The following is a 26,699-nucleotide window of genomic DNA, read 5'->3' as shown; positions in this document are numbered from 1 at the left end:
ATCTCTGATCATATCTTACATTATGTTCAATGCGTTATTAAGAGGTAAGAACATTTCTTTATCATTCTCCAATTGTAAACATAATGTCGCTAAATCACGCATTTGCACTTATATCCGGTGCGGCATGGCTTCTCGATTTTAAATGTATGTTCTTTCGTTTTATTTCAATTATGAAGTTATCTAGTTTTATTATAGAAATTATCATTATTTTATGATACGTGTTGTTCCATTATATGTTTTTTAAAGTTATTATGTCTGTTAACAGCAATAATTGCGTGATAAACATGACTTCTTCATTTGTGTGAAAGTTGTTTCGGGACCGTTGTTTCAATATCCCTTGAAGAGTATTGATGCTCTTTCCGCAACCTGACAATACCTGTAGGCCTGCAGTAAATGTCTATTGACCTTTGACGCATTGACTGATATGTTTACAGTGGATGTATATCACAGTTCAACAGTGACAAGTCTGGAATCTCGCAAAACTTAAAATGAAGATTGCAGTGGAGGGCTGTTGCCACGGTGAACTTGACAAGATCTATGAAACCATCCAGCATCTTGAAAAAAAGAATAACATAACTGTAGATCTGCTTCTTATATGTGGGGACTTCCAGGCTGTTCGCAATAGGGCAGACCTGCCCTGTATGGCCGTTCCTCCCAAATATCAGAGGCTCAATACCTTTTACAAGTAAGGAGATAGTGTCATCATGATTATTGGGTTATTATCCTCCATGTATGTTTTCCCAAGTACTCATTTGTGCATGAGTTGATACAAACTGGTGTTGGGAAAACTGTGTGGAGATTCCATCAAGAATGGAGGTTGCTAGGAACCAGGGTTTTAAGAGACAAGGGGTATTTGGACATGTTGGATCAGCCGGTCCCTGGATTGTTCAGACAAAGAGAGAAACCAAAAATAGAAGTAAAGTCATTGTCACATACTTAAGTGTGAAAGGCTGAGAATTTGAGAAAAGTGGAACTCTGCTGGAACTACTTTGTTACACAACACCATTAATGGTAATGTAAACATAAACATTTTGTCAGCAAGCCTGGGTTGGGGTGACCAACCTCTGTCAGTATACACTGATCACTAAGTTTACATGCGGCTAATCACTAAGTCAATCAGTGTACCGGCACTGAGCGATTGCAACATTTAGTGACCGTCTCTTACCCTACTGCATCGAACCCTCGAACCTTTGTGCAAGTTTACTTCTGTTGAAAACATGACTATGTTCAAAATTGACATTTATGTACAAGTCAACATAAGTCAACATAAAACTTGTATTTTCATGTCATTCGATGACATAAATCATATTTCAGTGGTAACAAGACATATCTGTTTATTCTAGAAGAGGTTGATTTTGTTTTAATGTGGCTATTAGCCTCATCATGCTCATCAACACTGAACTGTGAGTTTCATCTTATAATGCTGCTGAAATGGAACATTCTCCTGCTCATTGTTATAGCATAGCATATGTATACATCCATATGCCATTATGCATAACTCAAAGTACATGCAGCTTGTGTTCAGCATAGATTGAAGAATCAATGTTGAAAACAGACAGATATCATTGTCTCATCTGATAATTTTGATGGAAAGTTTTGGGGCAAAAGGTTTTGTGTAAAATGTGATGATGGGGTTGCTTCAGACTTTTGTAGCTGTTTAAGTAAACTGTTTAAGTAAACTTTAAAGGGCACAGGTAAAACTTTACACTATGTCTGCTTTACAGGTACTATTCTGGAGAGAAGGTGGCTCCGGTCCTGACCATCTTCATTGGGGGTAACCATGAAGCATCCAACTACCTCCAGGAACTGCCGTACGGGGGATGGGTGGCTCCAAATATTTACTACATGGGTGAGAAGTTCTGGAAGCATATGTCTAGAAACAGGAGACAGTAGCAATAATCATCTCAATCAGAGTCACATGTCACTTGATTTTGACCAATAAATGGTCATTCCCATTACTAAGTCATACAGTTAGGATATGTTGTCTTCAATGTAACATTGCAATCCTTTCAGGGTATATATTTTACTCTTGTCACTTGATTTGTGGTGAGATGTCTCCTAGTTCTGCAAGTTCTTGTTGGTTAGCTTGGGGTCATGGTCGTCGTCTCACCTGGCAATTCAGGTGTTTCTACAATTGATCTATTAGGTTTGAGTCTGGTGAGTATGCTGGCCAAGGAAGAACTTGGTGTTGAAGAAGTTATGGAAAATTAGTGTTTTGTTGGGCCTGGTGTTTTCATACTGTAGAAGTGTTCTCTGTTGTTGTTGGCAAAGAAATGGTATTGCCAGGGGTCAAAGAATGTCATCTCTATATCTCTAAGCATTCAAGTTTCCATGTATTGCAGCTAATACTGTACACTGGTTCCCAGAACTTTGCACCATCACCCAGACTCTGTCAAAAGGATGCACTTTGGTCGTAGTCTTTCTCCCTTGCAACGGTATACTCACACCCAGCCATCAATGTGGAACATGATGAATTGACTTTCATCTGTTAAAACCACTCACTGCCAATTTCATACCAGCCAGTGATGTAGTCCTTGCTCAGTGCCTCACTGTAACCTACGCTGACGTTCATATGTCAATGCAACTCTGCACAGAGGACATCGAGCTATGATACCTGCTGCATGTGGACGTCATAGCACAGTACATCAACTGATGACGTCTTGGAGCTGTTGCCACCATTTCCGTAGCTGGATTACCCAGTTGTGCAGATGAAGAGTACGCAGATGGTGGTCATCACGTGTGGTCTGCCTCATCATGGCCTGTCTTTGGAGCTGCCAATCTGCCTGTAATGCTGGAACAGCTTGATGTGAACAGTTCAGGGGTCTTGCACTATGGCATTTGTTGGCCCTCTGTCTCTCTTGATTTGTTAGCTGTGGCTTAATTTCCATGGTTTTCTGTCAGTTGAAATGTATGACCACCGATTTGCTGCTTTTTTATACCAGTTCTCAACAAGCATTTAGCAAAATTTCTGAGATGCATGTGTTGCCATTCACATGCTTCTACACAGCCAACATGCTGCTGCGTTTGGATGCACGATTAGTCACAGTGTGGGCAAACTATTTCAGCCAAAAAGGATTTTACTAACTTGAAAAACTTTGCCAAAAATTTAAAACAAAAATTGTTCATTTCCCTTTGCCCATGAGTTTATTTCTTGAATGTTCATGTCCTGTCAGAATAAGTATTTAAATTATTTTTCCTTATCCTGACTCATGCTTATTATACTTGTCTCCTTCTGTCTGAACATAGTGGAACACTTGAATCCTTGAAGTTCCCTTCATTAAAGCGGACGTAAAATCATTACTCACTCACGAGTAGCCTGCATCATTACTCACCCATGAGTCCGTGCACTTTTGGCACACAAGCGTCACATGACCTGATATGCCCTTCACTCTGTCCTAATTCGCCCAAGGGGATGGACGTGAGGGCACCAGGGTCCCGATACAGCACATATCCGTTTCTTTTTTCGGCCTTATATCAACCAGATTACAGCTGTATTCAATTTTTGATCTGTATATAACAAAATTGTTTCCAAAGTGTACATAATGTATTTGCCTTTTAACTTGTATTCACCGTTGTGTGTTTCATAACATTTGATAAAAACTTGTTTACGTTGCTATTGTCGGCAGCTGACCCACATTCCTATTGTCCTCTTTGCACTGATGTTTGCTCTTTCAGCTCACGTTGTATCCTTTGTCAAAATCTAACTATTCAGCAGTTAAACAGTTATATTTTAGGTGTTCTTTGGCGTGCAAAAGATTATAACTGTAGGCATAACCAAGTCATGTCGAGTGAAAATACCAAGACAAGCGCTAGTAATTGTTTGTTGACTGATGCTGAAATTCATCATTCTAGTGAATCGCCTCGCGGCTCCCAGGGGCAGTCATCTGCTGTAGTGGAGTCTATCGTCTCTATTCAGAAGAGATCATCATCTTCCGAGTTGCTGTCATCCTAGACTAAGAACCACAAGGCTACATCAGCGCTTGGGAAGAAGAAATTGCCAGCTTTGAAGACTTTGTCGAGTTCTTCACAGAAGTCGAGGTCCTTCTCTTCGGAGATACTCCCACCACATGAAGCAGACGTTTTTGACAACCCCCCAATCCTAATGTCAGAGGTTCCATTCTTCAGTCGACCTATTACATCGGCTAGTGCAACAGCAACCGTTTCTACTCCGACTCTGGACTTGAGTCAACCCAAACAGCCATCACAACCACTAGGTTCAACGCACAGCTTCAGCCTAATTTACGGAGAAGATGATGTCCTTGATAGAGCAATGCATCGGGGAAGAGAAGGCTGCCACAGCTTCACGGTCATCTACTCAGCAACCCTGTGCAGCAATTTTCATAGCAGTACCCAGTCCAAGCCTGCGCCGCAGGACAACCTACCTGCAAGTTTACAGTCTGTTTGCAGTGAAGAATCCACCACCTCCAAGCAGCTCAGTCATAGAGACTCCCCATTTAGACAGGGTACGAGTCATCGTACACATGGATCTTCATTGGTGTCAGACTTTGAGGATCATCATAACCCTGTGCACAGGAATCATCGGCGAGACTACTCATCAGGGGATCTACCTGCCAGAAAACATAGAAACTCCTCTAGAGATGGTTACTAGGATCACTCACCTGCACGAACGGACTCCTGCCGAGGATGAATGGGATGCTGTTTTTCCAGACACAGAAGTAACATATTGGATTGCTAATAGTTTAGAATTAGTATCACCTCCAAAGGAATCTCATGACACACATACTGATAAGATGATGAACAAGATTTTGATACGCTCACCATGCCACCAGTTGAACCTATATCTATATCGCCGAGGAATCTACATACAGCGTTTGATAAAGCAACAAAATATCGGGGTGAGCATATGCCGACGTTCACCCCAAAGAAATTTCTCCTGCACCATGTGCACTGCATGGAACCGTTTACCAAGGCTCCTGATGTAGACGAAGATTACAAGCTTATGTCAGAGTCTCGCAGCAGGTCTTATAAGGTTGAGGAGAAGACGATGGATACAACTACCTGACGTTTGTTTTACAAACTTGCACAATCTAGAGCCATCAATGAAAGCCTGATCTCACACTTTAAGGACCCAACCTCAGAGGAAGATTGGATGATCTTGTCTGCATTTATGACACAAAAGAAAGACCAGATATTTATCTTGGAGCACTTGGCGTCGACTTCTGCAGGACTAACCCTTTTGAGGAGGCAAGGGTTACTTTCAGCATGTTTAGTACACCAAACCTTTACTTAGAACTCTTTGGGCAGCTTCAATTTTATTTGGTGGTGGCACAAGTGAAGTTTTCTACCTTCAAAGGCAGAAGAGGTTTCTATTGGCATTCTGCAGGAAATAGCAGGACCACCTCAGGACAGGGTCATGCCCCTGGAAGTACCAAGGATTCCAAGCACTGAAGATCAGGTTCGGAGTGACTGGTACCTTCCACCACCAGCCGTTACTGTAGAACTGTCGATAGTAGGTGGACGTCTCCAACAGTACTGGGAAAATTAAGGGATACTACAGGAAAACTGTGTGTGTCAAGTTCTGCGCAGGATACAAGATAGAGTTACGAGTCACTCCACCACTGACGAGAGCCGATGGTGTTCAACTATGTGACCAACCAGATGGAAAAAGTAAATGATGCCACAAGTCTACTAGCAAAAAAGCCGTCGAGGAGTTGGACCAAGCTCACATCACGCCAGGATTTTATTCCTCAATTTTCCTAGTTCCCGAGAAAAACTCAAGAGAAAAGTTTCCCCTCATATACAATATGAAGAAATTCAACACAGAGTATTTACTCAAAGCTGCAAATTTCAAGATGATACATCTTCCTCAGCTCCGATGAATGATATGTCCAACAGATTACCTTGTAATCATAGACCTTCAAGACTCATATCTGCACATACTGATACACCAAGAATCACAAAAATGTCTACGATTCCAGTTCAAGGAGTGTCACTTCCTGTGGAGCGTCCTACCATGTGGAATATCATCGGTCCCTGGCTGCTTACTCAAGTGACCAAACCTATCCTGCAGTATCTACATCAACGAGGTCTACGCAGTGCTTTCTACCTACCTAGACAACGGGATTCAAATACATCAAAATCCCTGTCAACTCAGACTGCAACTAGATATCACTATTCATCTACTATTCAACGTAGACATGATACTGGTCTACTGACCCAAACCCAAGACACTGACATGCAGGGGGAGGTACAATTACGCCCATTTGTCAACAATCAGCTGAACAGCACTATCCCGTTTGTTCTACCAGATTATCTCAAGACATATCTCCTCTGGTGGACACACAGAGACAATTAGGTAATAGAACCAGACTGCATAGTTCATCTACAGTAAAATACTTTTATAACGAACTACGAGGGACCACTGAAATTAGTTCGTACATTCATTCATATTACGTTCTTTTCACTACAAAGTCAGTAATGTTACACAGGTCACTCGTCACTACGCACTTGTCATTGAATATATCGTATCGTAAGTCTCATGAGTATCAAAAGCTTCTGTCCACATTTCTGATGTGTGTGGGAGGCATATACACAGGCCTTTTGAGGGGATGCACTTGTCGTTTTCTATTAAATCGCCAAACTCTGAGTTGCTGTGCCAGAAGTATACAAAACTAGGTCGTCAGCGACGGGCTTTACGGCATCCGGCAATCTGATTGGTTAATAATGCAAACTACAACTTCACATGGGTGTAAAAACTGGTGTGTGTTTTGATGTCTAACTTATTGGTCAGATTTCAAAGTGAGCACCGCTAATTGACACTGATTGAATTTGCTCAATTGACTATTCAAACCATTAATTAGTGTTAACTGGAACTGTCGAGGATTTCAAAGTGAGCATCGCTAACTGGCAATGACACGCTCAGTTCGTTATTCACACCGTTAATTAGTGTTACCTGGGACGCGCGGGGATTGCAAATCAGTTCGCTATAGCCGGTAAGTTCGTTATAGAGAATTCGTTATTCACGACTTTTTTATATGATAACATATAGTGGTTTATTCGGGACTTTTAAAACAGTTTGCTATAGCCGTCAGTTCGTTATATCCGTGTTCGTTATAAAAGTATTCTACTGTATTCGTAGATGCATCTCTTCAAGGATGGGGCACTCATCTTGACAATAAAGTAGTCTCGGGGAAGTGGTCAAGACAAGAGCAGGATCTACACATCAGTCACCTAGAGATGAAAACAGTGATAATGCAATACAGCATTGGGCATGTTGTCTCAGGAGCGCCAAACTCAGAGTTCACAGAGACAACACGGTAGCATTCTGTATAATCAAACAATGGTCAACATGGTCACCAAGTCTGTTACAACTCACATTTCACCTGTACAGCATCATCGACAAGCTGAACATGTTTGTGAAAGCATGCAACATTCCAGGGGCAAAGAATGTCATAGCAGACACTCAAAACTACTGCAGCCGTTTCCAACAGAATGGATGCTGCATCTTGAGGCATTCCGTCTCTTAATACAGACATTAGGATCCCTGATAATATACCTTTACCTGTACAGACATTTGTATCGCCTGTTACCGGATCCACAAGCCTGGGCAACAGACACTCTCAGCATGTCATGGGTGGGACCAAAACATGTGGGTGTTTCCACCTTTAGAGCTATAACCTCAAGTATTACAGAAAATCAAGCAAACGTGACTACAGCTGACTTTGTCTCGCCTTACTGGCAGTACCCGGTGCAAACAACATGCAAGATTTATCCTTGTATCCTGTCAGAGCATTGAAAAAATCTACTTGCAACGTACTAAAACAAGGAGACAGAAATTCAAGCGCCTATTTATCCTGATATCAACTGTAACACCCACAAAAGGTTCAAGGAATACTAAATTGGTTTGGATGAGAACTGTAATTTTACGAGCATATAAAGCAACAGACTTTGCGTCACCACAAGAATCTAACCTACATGAATTTCGAGCCCTATGGCAACTTGAAACAGCACTGTACATTTGCAGGGTGGGGTACCATAATTGTCAAAAACTTAACCTGTCAAAATCTAACCTACATGAATTTCGAGCCCTAGCATCAACACTCGCTTTACATGGGAACTGCTTGATAACAACTATAATGGAGGGCTGCTTTTGGAAATCACTTTTGCCAACGACTATCTCAGAAATATCGCCACCGAAGATGTCGCTGGCAAAAAATCTCACCCTTTTTTATCACGTGACCTGTCAATGCCAATCCACTCTGTTCAGAGTCCATGTGCACGTCTAAGAACAGGCTAGCTTGAGTGATTATATTCCTGTACTTGTATGCTATTCTTGTAAAGTGATTGCATCTTCACTTGACATATGCGTCAATCGATGAAGTTGCTATAAGATAACTAGTAGGACAATAGCATATCTAAAAACCACAGGAAGTTGTCATAAATAAACTTTTGGAAAAAAGTTTTTGACAATTATGGTACCCCACCCTGCAAATCTACAGTGCTGTTTCAAGTTGCCATGGGGAGTTACAGGGCCATAAAATACATGACAACCAGAGAATCCGGGATGTGGTATGACCCACCACCGATTCCGTCGTATTCTGGCAAGCATAATATGCATCAGTCAGGATAAGGAAAAATATGTAATTTTCTGATTAAAATTCATATTTTATACTTATCCTCACTCAAGAGGTCAACCCTGCCGTCCTCCCTTCTCATGACACTCTGGATTTCCCTGCAAATCCGGGTGCCGGGCAAGTATTCAGAGAGAGTAAAGAGCATGGCAGGTCATGTGACTGATTTGCGTGCCTAAATGCACAGGCTCAAGGAAGGCATCTTGTGGGTGAGTAATGATTTTATGTCCGCTTTTGTGAATGGAACTTCAAGGGATTCAAGTGTTCCACTATGTTCAGATAGATGAAGGAGATAAGCATAATAAGCAAGAGTCAGGATAAGGAAAAAAATTAAATAATTATTCTGACAGGAAATGAATATTCCAGAGATTAAGCTACGGGGTAAAGAAAATGAACAATTTTTATTTTGAATTACAAGAGTCAGTATAACTATAAAATATCAATTTATTCAGAAAACAACATATTTGGTAACTCTGCATCTGAACTAATGTGTAAATGATGCCAACTTAGATCTAGTTATTGTGTAAATATCCTGATGTCAACTAATGTTTGTCACTAAACACCATCATTACCTGAACTTCTGCTTCATGCTTCATGAAAACCTGATTCCAGGTTACGGAGGTATTGTCCAGGTTGGAGGGGTCAGGATTGGTGGACTGTCAGGAATCTATAAAGGAAAGGACTTTCATAGAGGTGAGTTATCATCTCTGTTATACAGTATCAGGATGCATGTGCATCAAAACTGTTTCCACACCAACACTGTTTATACATTAAAGGTCACATGCAACCAAAAAATCCAACATAATCAAAACACAATTATCACTTATTCATGACATCTAATATACATTGCCACTTGTTAAAAAACAAATAAAATTATAAGCATACAATCGAGATTCAAAAGTGCAATATTTTGTACTTGGGCTTACTTTCCTCGAAACGAAGCCCTTGGGAGACCGAACCCAGTCATAGCTGGTGGCTGTGCACTCAAGGGTAACGACAACTTCCGATTAGCTGGTTCATTTGCTGATACGCTGAGGGCTCATTGTGTGTACAGAAAGATGATCTGTTTGATGGGCATTTTAGAAGTATGGCTAGTCACTAGAAAGTAAGATTCTTTATGGATGAACTTCTTTTATTGTACTTGATGCATCGTTTCAGTATGGATTCATATACTGTTGTCAAACAAAATCATTTAAGCTAGAAGATGTTGTTATCCCTAGAGATTTTGGGTTTTGTAAATACACATTCTCTGAATTTGAGTTCGATCAAATCAAAAATCATCTCGGCAGAGATGGTGAACTACTGTGTGACTGGAAAGTGTCATTCGTCCAAGTACAAAGCAGGACTTGAACTGACAAGTGTTTGCACCAGTTTCCGTCAAATCCAGTCATCCGAAAAAATGGCTGTAGTTTGTTTGCTACCCACAGACATAAAAACTTGTCATGTGTACAAGTATCACACCTACCTAATTACATAATGTGGCAGAGACTGGACTCAGGTGAAGGAGTCATAAATCAATTTATTTTGTTTATGGCGTATAGTCGGATAGGTGTTAAGTTCAAATTGCATGTGGTCAATGATTGAAGCTGTCTATTGTATATTGTTTTTAGCAGACAGGTAGACAGACATACAGGAGTCAATAAACCAGACATTGAGCTTTCTCTGTGACAGTGGCTGCTTACTACAATCAACAAGTTTCTTTATGTAACAAGTACATTATTTAATTGTTTGTGTACACAACCAAGATTAGAATACTGCTCACGACCTCATACTCCGAGCATGCATACTGTTTCAAGCTCAGCAAACCTATTCACTGTGCATGCGTTATGGGCGCAGTGCAGCAGAGCTGTTGAAACCAGTTTTCCCCCAGTGCTGGGGGAAATTTAGTGAATCGTTTGTACTCCGATTTCGCGGGCTTTTTTTCATCACATTTTTCTTCAACTTCATAGACTGAATTTGCGCTTTTCATGATTTGTTTCGGTAAGTGCATACCTAAAGGTATCAGAATCTGCAAAGTTGTGTTTTACATTGCATGTGACCTTTAAACAATGCAAATTAACAGGGCAGCAACAAAGGTCTTTGAACGGTTGTAATGGAGATGTTTTACAGGTATGTTACAAGTCTGTACCAGGACCAGTGAAGTGATGTTTAACATAGTGAAGCAATGTTTAATGTCGGCAGGGGATTTACACTGAGATGTATAGTATTCCCAGAAATTATTGAGAATCATGTTGCGTCATGTAACTCATTACGTTTATTAACTTCTGGCGTTTTACTTACATAAACATGTTAAAACATCATCCTTTTACAGTCTCAGTCTTGTTTTAGTACTTTGTTAGACCTCCTCACTCAGCAATGCATGCCTGAATACGCCTAGGCACACTACCCATCAAAGTTTGTAGGTAATCGTGTGACAGGGTATCCCAATATTGGACCACCTCGGCCTTCATATCTTCAATAGTTCTCAGTCCCTTTTGGTTTATTCTGTCCTTCATGACTCCCCACACATTCTCAATTGGGTTTAGGTCTGGGCTGTAACTGGGCCAGTCTAAAACTTGAACATTTTTGCCCGACAACCACTGTTTTGTGTAGCGCGCAGTGTGTTTTGGGTCATTATCATGCTGGAAAATCCAATCATCTTCATACAATGTTTGTGCTGTCGGAAGAAGGTGACCATTTAGAATGTCAACATATCTTTCTTTTGTCAATTTTCCCGTGAAAACACACAATGGTGTCACTCCGCGAGCCGATATGCCACCCCACGTGAAACTTCGGGCTATGTTTTGGTCGCTGGTAGATAGGTTTGACAGTATCTTTGGTCCAAATTTTCACACAGTTAGGGAAAAGCCAAACAGAACTTTCATCCGAAAAGAAAACATTATCTCAATCTTTATTTTCATGAGCCCGACACCAGTTTAAACGTTTTTCCTTTTGTGCATCTTTCATCAACGGCTAGGGCATTCACCGTTTTTTCACCCAATTAAGTCTCTGTAATTCCTGCCTAACTGTTTCATTGCATACCTGAGGACTTCCTCTGCTAATCATTTCATTTCTGATGTTCTCAACACTTTTCAATTTGCCCCTACTCACAATCTGCCCAAGTCTTCGGCGAACCACAACACTAATTTCCTAGGCCGACCTGCCCCTGCTTTGTGCTCTATCCCAGTTCCTGTTTGAATATTCTTCAAAGTTCTGTATACTGTAGACAGAGGAATACCATGTCTACAAGCTAACACTTTAGCATCAACCTCATCCCTTTCAAAATCATCTAGAATGAGCTTTCTTTTCTCTCTTGCTGTAAATTCTGCCATGTCAACACAGGAAGCCGTCTGCTCAGACAAGGGAGATAACTCTTGACGTAATGAGCTGCCTTCTAAGCCTTCAAGAGTTGTCTCCCTTATTTAGTATGTTTAGTGCATAGTGAAAGCCCTTTTTCCAATCTTAGCATCATTAGAAAAAAAACAAAGATTTTCTCAATAATTTCTGGGAACACTGTATCATGTAATTACAGTTATATAACAATGAGATACTACTGTCTGAAAATTGGGATGATGCCCAGTTTGTTCAATTAGTTATCTAATACAATCACTAAGGGAGCATTGCTATAGGGCTGAAACAATGCTGATGTGATATTAACGCACTCCCTAAGGGAGGTCACCCATGACACACATATGTACCTCACAACAACACAAGGTTATTATATCCCCGCACTGAGCAATATTCCAGCTATATGGTGGCTGTCTGTAAATAATCGAGTCTGGACCAGACACTTCAGTGATCAACATCATGAGCATTGATCTGCGCAATTAGGAACTGAGGACGTATCAACCAAGTCAGCGAGTCTGATCACCAGATCCCGTTAGTCGCCTTTTATGGCAACCATAGGTTGCTGAAGGCCTATTCTACCACGGAACCTTTACGGGTCATATCCCCACTATGAAGTTATAGGGATATATAGCGTTCATTCTGTCCATCCTACCATCCTGAAACGTCGTTCGGAGCATATCACTTAAAGGTCACATGCAACGTAAAACATGACTTTGCAGATTCTGATACCTTTCTGTATGCACTTACAGAAACAAGTCACCAAAATGCCAATTCAACCTATAAAGTTGAAAAAAACGCGATGAAAAACAGCCCGCAAAATCAGAGTTCAAACAATTCACTAAATTTCCCCCAGCGCTGGGGGGAAAACTGGTTTCAACAGCTCTGCTGTGCTGCGCCCATAACGCATGCACAGTGAATAGGTTTCCGGAGCTTGAAACAGTATCCATGCTCGGAGTATGAGGTCATGTATTCTTATCTTGGTTGTGTACACAATTAAATAATGTACTCGTTACATAAAGAAACTTGTTGATTGTAGTAAGCAGCCACTGTCACAGAGAAAGCTCAATGTCTGGTTTATTGACACCTATATGTCTGCCTGCGTGTCTGCTAAAGACAACATGCAATACACAGCTTCAATCATTGACCACATGCAATTTGAACTTAACACCTTTCAGGCTATACGCCATATACAAAATAAATTATGTAATTAGGCAGGTGTGATACTTGTACACATGACATGTTTTTATGTCTGTTGGTAGCAAACAAACTACAGCCATTATTCTCAGATGACTGGATTTGACGGAAACTGGTGCAAACTTTTGACAGTTGTGCTTTGCACTTGAACGAATGACATAATTCCAGCCACGCAGTAGTTCACCATCTCCACTGAGATGATTTTTGATTTGATCGAACACAAATTCAGAGAACATGTATTTACATCTCTGTATGCATTCTTTATGGATAACAGCTTCTTCTACTGTATATGATTTTGTTTGACAACAGTATATGAATCCATATACTGAAATGACACATCAAATACAATGAAAGAAGTTGTTGTCCATAAAGAATCTTACTTTCTTGTGACTCACCATACTTCTAAAATGCCAATCAAACAGATCATATTTTTGTACAATGAGCCCTAAGTGTATCAGCAAATGAATCAGCCAGTCAGAAACCGCTGTTACACTTGAGTGCACACCACCCGCTATGACTGGTCTCGGTCTCCCGAGGGTTTCGTTTTGAGGGAGGTAAGCCCAAGTACAAAATATTGCACTTTTGTATATTGCACTTTTTGTCACTTATAATTTTGTTTATTTGTGGTTTTACAAGCAGCAATGTATATTATATGTCATGAATAAGTGATAATTGTGTTTGTTATAACTGATTTTTTGGTCAGGTAACCTTTGAGATTGACCAATCAGAACACAGCTTACCAAATTGCGAAAGTGGACATTCGCACATACCTTTTGGACTTTTTATCTCGAAAACATTCATACCCAAACGATTCCGAATGCTATTTAGCGTATGCTTGCTTCTGGGTGATTCTGTAGTGTTTTGGGCAATACTCAATAATGTCATCTTGCTGAAATATTAGCTAATGGTAACCATGTCAAGAGAACCCCCAATGCGTATATACTGCGGGTAAAAAAACTGTGTTATATACAGATTTTTGTTCGTGGAGAGATCTGTGTCAGTATTTTGAAAGTCCCTCCTATCCCTAAATAGTAGCCGTTGTTTGATTGGTTAAATCTATTTAAGCATCTCGCGTTTGATTGGACGGTTATAAGTCACTCAAAGGTTACCTGACATGACCTGCTAGGTTTTGTTAGACTCAGTGGTGAAGTGTAACGAAATGCAGGTGTCATGGCAAGACCTCGAAGATTTCAGCTTGTTAACCTGTCTGTTAAGATTGTGAGCATGACATCTCATGAACCATTCACTGGACATTCTTCATATCTGGCAACCCGTGAAGGTCCCGGGGTAGAATAGGCTTTCAGCAACCCATGCTTGCCATAAAAGGTGACTATGCTTGTAGTAAGAGGCGACTAACGGGATCGGGTGGTCAGACTAGCTGACTTGGTTGACACATGTCAGCGGTTCCCCATTGCGCAGATCGATGCTCATGTTGTTGATCACTGGATTGTCTGCTCCAGACTCGATTATTTACAGACCGTCGCCATATAGCTGGAATATTGCTAAGTGCGACGTAAAACTAAACTCACTCACTCATATTTGGCACCAAGCTTCATATAGGGATGGTGCAGGGCCCAGTCAATTTGTGTGACCTTCACATAATTGTCAAGGTCACATCAACACTGCATGTTAAGATTGTCAGCTAGATATCTCAAGCACTTTTTACTGGATTTTCTTCAGAGACTTTCAACATATTCCTTAAATGTTTTTCAATAAGCAATTTATTTATTAGTATTTTTGCATATTTCATACACTAGGACAGTCATGTCAAGGTCAAAGTGAGTCTTGAAAATACATATTTGTGCATATATCAGAGCAAGATATCAAGAGAGGTTGATAGGTCATGTTACTATGACCTTCACTTTCATTCCTTTTTAAGTTTGATTTGATCATTTCCAGCCAGGGATTATGTGCCTTAGTGACAGTGCTTATTCTTTTGTGTCTTTTGTTCCCTTACAGGAAAAGAGCTATGTTTACTAAACAATGATATGACACTGATTTGTTTTGTTTTTAACTTGACCCTGCAACAAAATTGGGAATATAGCTGAATTATAGTGATGGGTTTAGTTTTGCCATGATCAAATATGCATTGTTTTGTTTAGGTCACTTTGAAAGACCCCCTTATAATGAATCTACAAAGAGGTCTGTCTACCATGTTCGGAACCTTGATGTGTTTCGATTTAAACAGGTGAGCTTTGTGTAAAATGCATAACATAGAATCATCAGGTTGCAGATATGCCACCTAGTGTTTCCACAGGCATTCGGACAGTATTACCTTTGGAACTTACAATAAATTGGAATGGGATTAAATAGTTCGGCATAGAAGTGCTCTGTTTTTATAAAATAAGTTGCTGCCAGGCAGTCAGTCCAAACATTCCAAAATCATGTACATTTTGATGTGCACTCAAACACTGCAGCTCTGACTCTGTATAGTGATGTATGTTCTCCAATATCATTGAATAGGTATATGGGAAAATGGCACAGGTAGAATAAACTCGTAACCAATAAGTGCTGATATTTCTATCAGTTTATATCTCAAGCATGTTTAGTTTAAAATTCAATAAACAGGGTTATCTGACACTGAAGATTATGGGATTGCTGTACATGACAACATGTCTTCAATACTATATTGCACTGAAACAATCCAACCTCAGAGGTCAAGTGATGGCTTTGATAAAACAAATTACAGTCATTGATGGCCTTGCTGAGGACACAGACGACATTTGTCGTAAGGTACCACACATGCGATGAATACATCTAGTTACAAGCCTGTGCCTCATGTCCTCTTGATGCATGTAATTGTGTTGATGAGACGAATACAAATTTCCAGGTTTCTCGACCCATTGACATATTCTTGTCACATGACTGGCCCAGGGGTGTGTACCACTTTGGGGATGTGAATGGCCTTGTGAGACAGAAGAGTTTCTTCAGGGAGGAAATTGAGACAAACACACTGGGCAGTCCCCCTGCAGAGGAGCTGCTTCACCTCCTACAGCCCAGCTACTGGTTCTCAGCTCATCTCCATGTCAAGTTTGCAGCACTTGTTCAACACAAGGTAAGCTGCTACAGTCATCTCACCATTACTTGTTCAACACAAGTTGGGATGCTACAGTCATCTCACCAATACTTGTTCAGCACAAGGTAAGCTGCTACAGCCATCTCTCCATCACTTGTTCAACACAAGGTGGGATGCTACAGTCATCTCACCAATACTAGTTCAACACTAGGTAGGATGCTACAGTCTTCTCACCAATACTTGTTCAACACAAGGTAGGCTGCTTCAGTCGTCTCACCAATACTTGTTCAACACTAGGTAGGCTGCTACATCATCTCACCAATACTTGTTCAACACTAGGTAGACTGCTACATCATCTCACCAATACTTGTTCAACACAAGGTAGGCTGCTACATCATCTCACCAATACTTGTTCAACACTAGGTAGGCTGCTACATCATCTCACCAATACTTGTTCAACACTAGGTAGGCTGCTACATCATCTCACCAATACTTGTTCAACACTAGGTAGGCTGCTACATCATCCCACCAATACTTGTTCAACACTAGGTAGGCTGCTACATCATCTCACCAATACTAGTTCAACACTAGGTAGGCTGCTACTGTTACATCTAGAGACAGTCATTCCACCATCATTTGTTCCACTCACCTGACATGCAGACAGTTACAGAAGAGAAAGCTTCTGTCACATGCTTACAATGTGTACTTTCAAGTACCATTTCCATGCTGTCTTTATTTGGAAAGATGGCACAAATATTATTCATACATGGATGTTGTTAAAGAACTGATTCTTTTGAATGTTTCAGGCAGTGGATGGAGCAGAAAAGACAACCAAATTCCTCTCACTTGACAAGTGTCTTCCAAAGAGAAAGTTTCTTCAGGTTGTGTAACCTTTGTATCTTATGATCCATAACTCATGTGACAGGTGTCTGTCAGCAATGTATCTGTTGTCCCGTATCAAATGCAGGACATGGTGTCTGTCAGTAAGACATCTGTTGTTACTCTTGTACAACACCTGTGTCAGGTGTCTGTCAGTAGCACGTCTGTTAATCTTGTATAACATGTGTCAGGTGTCTGTCAGCAATGTATCTGTTGTCCCATATCAAATGCAGGACATGGATATGTCCAGCTGTCTGTCAGTAAGACATCTGTTGTTAATCTTGTACAACACCTGTGTCAGGTGTCTGTCAGTAACACGTCTGTTAATCTTGTATAGCATGTGTCAGGTGTCTGTCAGTTGTGCATCTGTGGTTAATCTTGTATAACACATCATGGGTATCTTATACAACTCCTTTGTTGCCCTACCTCCCGTTGCCTTTTTGGTTTTTTTTAATTTTTTGTGTTTCATGTTTGTGTGAATAGTGCACAATATTTCTTTGATCAATGAAAAGAAAACAACTATCCATAAGAAAACCACCATCACCACATGGAGTTTCCTCCCTACCACCTGTGCATGGCCAACTACGTAACCGCCTAAGCTCTTATCATCATTCCTTCTGCTGCCACTCGTCATGTTAACATGTGTTTGAATTGGTGAATACTTTTAACAACAATTTCTGAGTCTTCAACTACTGTATGTATGGTCTTCATTCGTTCTTTAGAATGCTCTGTTGACTTTGCAGTCAGCTATTTCTTAGTCAGCCATTACTGTGCCTTTTGTATTAGCTTTTGCACTCACTTTCTAAGGTTTACGCACATGTTGCTATTCCATGTCGGGAAGTTTAGCATGATAAGTGGTGGATGAATGTGTATTTACTTTGATCACCTTCTTGTTAGACTCAGTTTCCTTCGTGCAGCTACGACTGCCAAACTAGGGCATTTGATTCCACCTAGCCGGGCACCCCTCTGCAACAAGCATACCGTGCTATCGAGGAAGTTTACCAGAATGCCATGCAACAGATATGGGTAGTGGTCCATGGGGTGTACCTGTCCCCAATTCAGAGGTCTACCCTGGAGCTGGAGATTGCATGGGTGACGTTTCATCACATGGGACTCATTACAGCGTGCTGCATCAACAGTGCCGCTCAGCAGGAGGAGGAGGAAGAGCTGCCCCTGCCACATGTAAGAGCAAGGAACAGGCCTCTTTGTCTAGCTCTCAGGAGCCTTTCCTCGGTTATGGGGAGGGGACTGTGGCAGGGGGAAGATGGGGACTACTCATGTCATCTTACCTCATGTCCCAGTGGATGGTCATTTCTGTCTGTTCCTGCCGGAGTGGGAGAAGGCAACACGAAACTATTGGGTGCTGTAAACCTTTCATGTCGACCATGGTGGGTATACTGCACGACGAGATTCAGGCATTGCTGGACAAGTCTGCAATAGAGCGTATACCGGGTGAAGAACAGGCAGGGTTGTGCAGTCAATTCAGGGTATCAATTCTTTGGCATGTCCACAGCCCCAAAGGTGTTCAAGGTGTCACCCTCACCTGGATGACTGTTTGCTGTGCACACTAAGTCAACCAGCAAGCCAAGATTTTACCAGAGTGGATCATGAACCTTAAGAAACCTGACCTGGTACCTACCCAGGACTTTGTTTTTCTCAAGGCGCAATTCACAGTTCTGGAGATGGTGTCTTCGTCCCTCTCGCAGCCCCAAACACTGGCACGAACTTCGCAACCATCTCTGTAGTGAGGTGTGTGCGTTTGGTATGTGCATTCAATAGAAGAAGTTTTGGCAAGTACAGGTGCTCACCCTAGGCTCTGGAGAAATGTCTCACAGTTGCAGGGTGGTTGTCCCCTCATCTTCAGTGGTGGGCCTATGTTGGGAATCTCTCCAAAGTGGTCCCTTTATAAATCCTGACACCAACTCTTAGAGTTAGGCCACTACATCCCTCTGGGGGTGTGGGGGAGTGTTGTGGCCAGTCTGTCGGTGTCCAGACACTGGTCCCAAGCTAAACCCAGTCTTCACATCAATGTCTTGAAACTGAGAGCTGTGTGGTTGGTTTTCAAACACTTCAAGGAATATGTCCGGGGTGAGGTGATTTGTCCTCAGTTGGTCAATCAAGTGACCATGATATACATTCTGAAGGAAAGGCACGCTGTCCTGAGTGCTTCTTCAGAAGAAATGGAAATTTTTCGTCTGGTGTGACCAGTACAATGCAAATTCTGGCCCCACACAAGTGGATGCTTGATCAGCAGATATTCAGAATTATCTCCAGTTGTACAGATCGTTCCAGGTGGATCTGTTTGTGTCCAGCAGGACAAATCGCATGCCTGTGTTCTGCTCTTGATAGGTGGAACAGAGGGCGCTGGCCTACGACGCCTTCCTGCTAGACTGGACGGACAATGTATTGTGGGCATTCCCACCACTGCCTCTCATTCCCCAGCTGTCCACCCAGGCAGCATGGCAACATGTGCTTCTGGCACCACTTTGACCATCACAGCACTAGTCTCTGGTAATTCTCAGGTTTTTGGCTCGGCCTCCTGTGCCATTACCTGGTTGGCCACGATGTTTAGCAGGGAGGTATCTCCACATGGTGGGGCCAGTAAAATAAGTATAAAGGATTTTTATATTGATTGTACAATAATTTATTAAAACTGATACATCTGTCACATGACATTTACAGCTATAGAAAATGCATATATCTATCCCAGTACAATTATCTTCAAATCTAAGTTTTAAGTAGCTTTTCCACTTTTTTCTTCAAGTATTTTGTTTATGGAAACCACATGTCATGCATGCTGCAGGGATTCATTGTCATGGGTTCCCAGGACTGCTGGTGAAACAACAACAGGTTGAATGTCTTTGTTATCATATAGGTTATCGATATACCTCATGATGCCTCTCAACCACTGAAAATCCATCTGGATCCTGAGTGGCTGATGATTCTGAAGTTGACCAACCATCTACTGAACCTCAGCCCTTCAACACGGTACATGCCAGGACCTGGCAGTAATGACAGGTAACTTAATCTTACATCTGCACAAACAATAATGACAGATAGCTTAACTTTACACCTCCACAGACAGTAGTGACAGCTAACTTAACCTTACACATGGACAGACAGTAGTGACAGATACTTAACCTTACACCTCCAGAGACAGTAATGACAGCTAACTTAACCTTACACATGGACAGACAGTAGTGACAGATACTTAACCTTACACCTCCACAAACAGTAATGACAGATAACTTAACCTTACACGTGGACAGACAGTAGTGACAGATAACTTAACCTTACACATGGACAGACAGAAATTCTAGGTAACTTATCCTTGCACCTACACAAACAGTAATGACAGATAACTTACCTTACACCTGCTCAAACAGTAATGACAGGTAGTGAAACCTTACACCTCTTCAGACAGTAATGATAGGTAACTTAGCTATACACCTGCTCAAACAGTAATGACAGGTAGCATAACCTCTAACCTTCACCCACACAGACAGTAATAACAGGTAGTGTAATCTGACACCTGCACAAACAGTAATAACAGGTAGTGTAGTCTCACACCTGTACAGACAGTAATGACAGGTAGTGTAACCCCCTCTCCTCTACAGACAGTAATGACAGGTTGTGTAATCTGACACCAGTACAAACAGAAATGACGGGTAGTGTAATCTGACACCTGTGCAGGTTCCTGTAAATATACCTTATGACATGTATGAAGTTATCTGAGTATTACAATGCTGTATTTAATATCTTAGGGCTACAATTGTTGTAATTTCTTACAGCATCTTTACAAAGATTGTTCTTAAACACTTGCCTCAGTCCCATTTCATGAATACTATCTGTGTTGATAAACCAACTTGGCATCATATTTCCTCCACTCTTCTTCTTACAGGTGGGATTTTAAGGTAACAGACCAAGAAGTGGAAACTATTAAGGAAGATTTCGATGGAAACTTGGCATTGCCCAACAACTTTGAACCTACAGTGCCAGTCCATGACCCCATGATGAGTTCCCCCAATAAGTGTCCTGCCATTGTCATCAACCCCCAGACTACTCTTCTGTGTACCATGCTGGACATCACAGACCCATACGCTGTGTACCTGGACAAGGACTCACACATCAGGGATGACGATGTTCCATCATCTCTAGACCCAGCCGACTTGGATGATGACATCAATGAAGATGACGAAGATGACGGAACATGCAGTGACATTAACAGTAGTATTGATACCTCATATAACGACTCGTTTAGTCTGAACACCACAGACTTGTCACTGAATGAAACTGCAGAGCTAGCATCAGGGAATCTCTCAATTCTGTCAAACAATACAGACATTTCCATCGAGGAAGAAGATGAGTTGAGTGAAATACTTTCTGCTCAAAAGAAGATGCAAAGTAGTAATGGACATGAGTTAAGTGTGGACAGCTCTGTCGATGGCGAAAATGAGGACAATGTGAAGGTTGCACAGAGTCTCTCAAAAGGTGAACTGTCCAAATCAGACACCTTGTTATCCAAACTTGAAATGTCTGGCGTGTTTGAAATTGATGCCGATTCAGCATCACAGAGTGACTCTATCAGTTCATCTGCAGAAGATGACAGAGACTCAAATCAGACAGTAGATATATCCAGCAACCCACCTGTTTCCACAAAGTCCATCAAACGGACAGATGTGCCTGATGTAGAAATAAGTCCACAAAGTAAGAAACTGAGAAGAAGAAATCAGAGCATGTACTCATCAACTGAAGATGAGGCAGATTCACAGTGATTTTACACAGTTGACAGTGGTAGAGAACTGGTATCGAGGACTTGTTCAAATATCTTCATAAATAAGTACTTACACTGTCAAAACAATATTTTTATGTTCTTAACTAGTCAAGAACTAGTTTTAGAATATGTCAAGACAACTGAGTTTTATGTGGCTTTATTTTACTGCAGTGTTTTACTAGACTTGCATCAAGTTTTGCAAATGAAAGATCATACGCATCAGGCTAGAAACAAACATTATTAAACTCAAAACAAAGAATTTACTGATCATTTAGCTTAAAGGACAATGTGATGTTCTTCTCAAACAGTATGTCATTTTCCAAATTATGCATTAATCATAGGTTCTTATTTCACCTAACTCAAGTTAAATTAAGCTTATTGCATTGCCTGGTTGTCCATCATTTGTGCCTTCACAAACTTTAAGCATCTCCTGTGTAATCTGACGTATGATGATGGGTTTCCTCCTCCAATTTAGGTCTAATTATTCATATTGAATTACAGATTGTTTCTCAAGATATGAAATTTGATGAGTGGTGTGTTTGCCTCATTTGACCTTGTCTTTAGATCCTGTGATGAAATGAAGCTCACCAATCATAATCTTTCGTTGACAAGAGGCATTTCACATCTATCTTATACTGCACTTTTGTTCACGGTGGGACACAAGTGTCCTTGGATACCCATCACAGATTCACATGGGTGCTAACTTGGCACCATTGCCAGTGTTCATTGGTTCCACATGGTAGTAAAGGTGGGCAGCCTGCATAAGTCTTAACTCTCACACGAAGTACACTCGGAGATCACTCAAATAACTTATCCCTTGTGGACAAACGAGTGCTGTATTCTCTTGTCAGTTAGGTATATGTTATAACTTATGTGAGGTGGTCAAAGCATTTTTGAATCTTATGAATCAAACTTGGTCAACTTGTGTACAAATTAGATGTCAGTCTACAGAAACTTTATCACATCATGTTCTGGTTCAGTGAAATCTCTTTGTTCAAATTATGAACGCTTAGGAAAAAGATGGATGCCCTTGACTTTTATGACACTGTAAATATGCCTCACATTTTATCTGTGTTCATTATACACTTCTGTGTTCTCAATGTCAGACTGAGTTAACTGAAGATTAAGTTGACATGTAGCCATGCTTTCCAAGAATGAAGAAGTGATATTAGTCATGGTGCGAATGTAATACCAGCTGACCCAGTGGGGCGAATGTAATACCAGCTGACTTTGTAATGTGAATGTTACCCAGCTGACCCCGTAAAGTGAATGTAATACCAGCTGACCCAATGGGGCAATTGTAATACCAGGTGACCCTGTGGGATGAATGTAATACCAGCTGACACCATGAAGAGAATGTAATTCCAGCTGATCCCAAGGGGTGAATGTTTACCCAGCTGACCCCTTAAGGTGAATGTAATACCAGCCAATTCCATTATCCAGCCCCATATTGCAGGAGTATTATAACGAAGATGATTATAAGTACTATTTTTAATGCATTCATTTATATTTCCTTTTAAAATCTATCTGTTTTGTTGCATAGTTTGATATATTTCACTGTATAAGGACATGTTTTGTTATGTTTTAGATACTGCCAACATGTAAGTACATTAGCACAGAAATGCTACTGCCCTTTTGAAAGGTTTTGAAATTTTGTTACAAAGTGTATAAAACAAGACATTATGAATTTTGAAAATGATCTGTACAATCAATTGTTTTGTATTGTGTTACACAATTACGAACAGAACGTGGTCATGGGAATGCTACTCTGAAAAATACACAAACAAGAAGCAGATCAAATGTCAGCTTCTGACAGGACCAGATGTCTGTTTCCACCCTCTGGCCAGCTTGGAGTATAACCAGGCATGCACAATGTCACTGAAAGGGAGTGTTGCTTCAGCTATTGGCAGATCAGGTACATAGGTACACTGTGTGATGCCTGTTTCTGATGTGCCCTGAGGTGGTGGGTTAGCCTAATGGTTAAAGCCTCTGTTTGCCACGTCTAAGGTGTCAGTTCAATTCCCAGAATTCATAGGGTTCAATTCACGCATTGTATCCCACAGGGGTTCAATGGGTGAAGACCATTTCTGGTGTCCCTACACCATGATGTTGCTATATGCAGCATAAACCATACTCACTCACTCACTCACTCTCTGATCTCCCTTGCTGTGATATTTCAGGAAATTTGCTCAAGGCTGCAAAACTCACATCAGCTGACATACTCTGAGGGCATATTAGGACAGTGGCTCCATATGTCCAAAAGAACGTGTCAACCATGAACTGTATTCTAACTATTGAACACAGTAGATGTTGCATATTTGATAATGAGGTACTTTATGCTTGTAATAGGTAGCCAATATGGTTGCAGTCTGTAAATAATGAAGTTTGGATCAGACAATCCCGTAATCAACAACATGAGCATGATCTGCACATGATCTGGAACTGATGACACATGTCAACCAAGATAGTGAGCCAGCCAGACCATGGAATCCCATTTGTCGCCTCTTATGACATTGGTTGCTGAGGGCCTATTCTGCCTGGATCTTCTGAGTGTTTTACTGTCAGGAAACTGAAAGGTATTAGAATAGTTCATTTCATGATGTCATTGTGAACAAAGCGTTGTGTGCGACAGTGGTTATGACAAAACAATGTCCTGTTGTAATCAATGAAAGAGGTAATGTACTGTAAGTCCGCTCCATCAAATGCATCACTTTTATACATTTTACTGATGCATTACCAAGTGACATAGCTACTGGGGCCTGTCATATTTATTTCTTGAGTAGTTTGATTCACTTCATCATGTGGCCAACTGTCCTGAAGACATCAGGTCCTCTGTACTTTTCATCACAAAATATCACGATTTGAATGTATAGTGTTGAAAAACCGACAATTGTACTGCCACAATTCCCTTCCAGTGTGTCATATAAAAACACGATCGGCGGCAAGTGAACGGGCTTGACACATCAGTGAATAGCAAATTTAGAATCCGAATTAATTCTGGTTCACTTATATAATGAGCGGCGGAATAATTTTGCAAATACCGGTAATGGCGATAGTCGGAAGCTTGTGTATCTCGACTTTTAGTGTCATTTGACGCGATACTGGCGAGGGTCGAGATCTAACCACGCAGCGTACGTAAATTTACAAAGATTGGTGAGTGGTCAAAGCCTATATGACATAGACGATCCAGATCTCTTCTCCTCCGCCACTGATGGCAATAAAACACCATGGAGACAGTATATTTCCTGTACCGAGGCCTTTTCAATTATTCAACCTGATAGAACGTCGGCGTACATCAACGGGAAAGACGTTTGCACGACTGGCCAGTATGTTGGAAGGGGAATTTAGATGTCTAGAGGGCAGGAAAGACTTATTCAGTCTGTTCTAAAAAGATGGAGAGCAGCGATAATAAGCACGCGGTGGTCACGCCAGGTACTGATCGGAACGCTGCAGTTGTACGCAGACGTCTCTTGTGACATGAGAACCAGGTTAGCTATTTTTGAAACGTCTGTAGCTCTCCGTACATCTTACACCCATTGTCATCACATTGGCTATGATGAAAGTAAAGAATTGTTAGGGCTATGAACGTTTCGAGAATAAGGGCCCAGTTGAACATGTGACCTGTTGCCCTGTCATGTTCCACCCGTGTATCAGTCAAATTATATGAATTATATATGCCAATGATATAGTCGGAATACTAAACTAGAGTCGGCGTTCACTGTATTATAGCTATGGAAATCTTGTCCTGTAGAGTGAAATACGGGGTACTTCTTTTAATTATAGGAGCGGAGGGGGTAGCCCAGTGGTTAAAGGGCCCGCTCGGCACACTGAAGATACCCAACCTAATTTCTGGTGATTCTTCCCTCTTCTCGCAGCCACCGCGACTTCCACTTTGTGAGCGGGTTAGGCGGCTGACTTTGTGTGCTGACGATTAGGTGCCTGACTCTAAGGGTGTGGGTTCGAATCCCTGATGGAACTCGACTCATAACAGTACTGGGCACCCGTGAACGGCCACCTCCTCGTGGTGGGTGCTGGGTAACGCCAAGAGCCGTTCACCCCCGTCGTGGACCCAGGGGCATATTTGGTCCACCAACCCGTTTGCCGAGGGTTGCGGCCCTTTGTCGGTGGAGGAGGGGATCCTGGTGGTTGAGGGCATGGGAGCAGGACCAGTGTTCCTAATGCTCAACACACCACTTCGGCCCTAACTTCACCTAGACGGGTGGTCGAATGGGCCCGGTGCAACCAATCGGCTGGTCATGCCAAGCCCTGAGCATTATTATATGTAATGTTGCACGAAATATTGAGAATTGTTATTTGGGTATTATTAGGTCTTGGTATATTTTTGGACTTTCGGAATTTCAATTTTACAAATTTATGTTTTTGCCTAGAGTCCTATGCCAGAGGGCGGTGGCTCTTGAGTCAGTCTGGTGGAATTATTAATATTTTAATTCTTCTGCTGGAGTATATCATCCGGGTATCCTTGGTGCTGCAAGCTGGAGGCCCGCTTTCTGTAGCATTGTGTTTGTGATACTCCGTGGTGGGTGGTGAGCTCGGATGATGAACCATATGACACCAACCATGGCTTATGAAAAAAGAACAAAAAAACACACACACATACACACGCACGCACATGCACGCACACACATGCACGCACACACAGGCACACACACACACACACACGGCCACTTGAAATTGTTCCTGTTGATACTGACCACAGACCGTCTCTATCGATTGAGTATTGGCCACGTTTGACTCCGGACAAGACACGTTCAAAGCTGAACCCTTTAGGGTATTCAAGGTATTACTGGGGACGTTAAGAACATTAGACGCTTACGTTCGGGTGCGCTTCAATTAAGTGCGAAAAGAAACAACAAGCAACCAATCTGATGAATATTGAATCTTTTATGGGCATTCCGGT

The 26,699-nt window shown here is 41.5% G+C and overlaps 2 protein-coding genes across 2 annotated transcripts in view; one reads left to right on the top strand and one right to left on the bottom strand.

The window, feature by feature from the left end:
* The window catches only part of LOC137298287 (armadillo repeat-containing protein 8-like), an 801,735-nt gene that overhangs the window by 453,442 nt on the left and 321,594 nt on the right, over window positions 1-26,699 (bottom strand). The window lies entirely within an intron of this gene.
* LOC137298320 (lariat debranching enzyme A-like) lies at window positions 86-23,493 on the top strand. The gene is made up of 9 exons (XM_067830523.1): window positions 86-144; window positions 435-685; window positions 1,725-1,849; window positions 9,204-9,284; window positions 15,215-15,300; window positions 15,943-16,167; window positions 16,935-17,009; window positions 19,883-20,025; window positions 20,909-23,493. The coding sequence occupies exons 2-9, from the start codon at window positions 489-491 to the stop codon at window positions 21,780-21,782; spliced, it is 1,806 nt and encodes a 601-aa protein (XP_067686624.1). The 5' UTR covers window positions 86-144; window positions 435-488; the 3' UTR covers window positions 21,783-23,493.

The sequence above is a fragment of the Haliotis asinina genome, chromosome 10, assembly GCF_037392515.1.
Source record: "Haliotis asinina isolate JCU_RB_2024 chromosome 10, JCU_Hal_asi_v2, whole genome shotgun sequence".
NCBI classification, from domain to species: Eukaryota; Metazoa; Mollusca; class Gastropoda; order Lepetellida; family Haliotidae; genus Haliotis; species Haliotis asinina.
This window is presented reverse-complemented; position numbering and strand designations above follow the sequence as displayed.

What these genes read in the sequence shown, in the direction of transcription:
- LOC137298320 (XM_067830523.1), top strand. Translation starts at nt 489, where the DNA reads ATGAAGATTGCAGTGGAGGGCTGTTGCCACGGTGAACTTGACAAGATC. An exon ending in TCCAAATATTTACTACATGG is followed by an intron (nt 1,850 to 9,203) that starts GTGAGAAGTTCT and finishes ACCTGATTCCAG; the next exon opens with GTTACGGAGGTATTGTCCAG. An exon ending in AGGAAAGGACTTTCATAGAG is followed by an intron (nt 9,285 to 15,214) that starts GTGAGTTATCAT and finishes TGTTTTGTTTAG; the next exon opens with GTCACTTTGAAAGACCCCCT.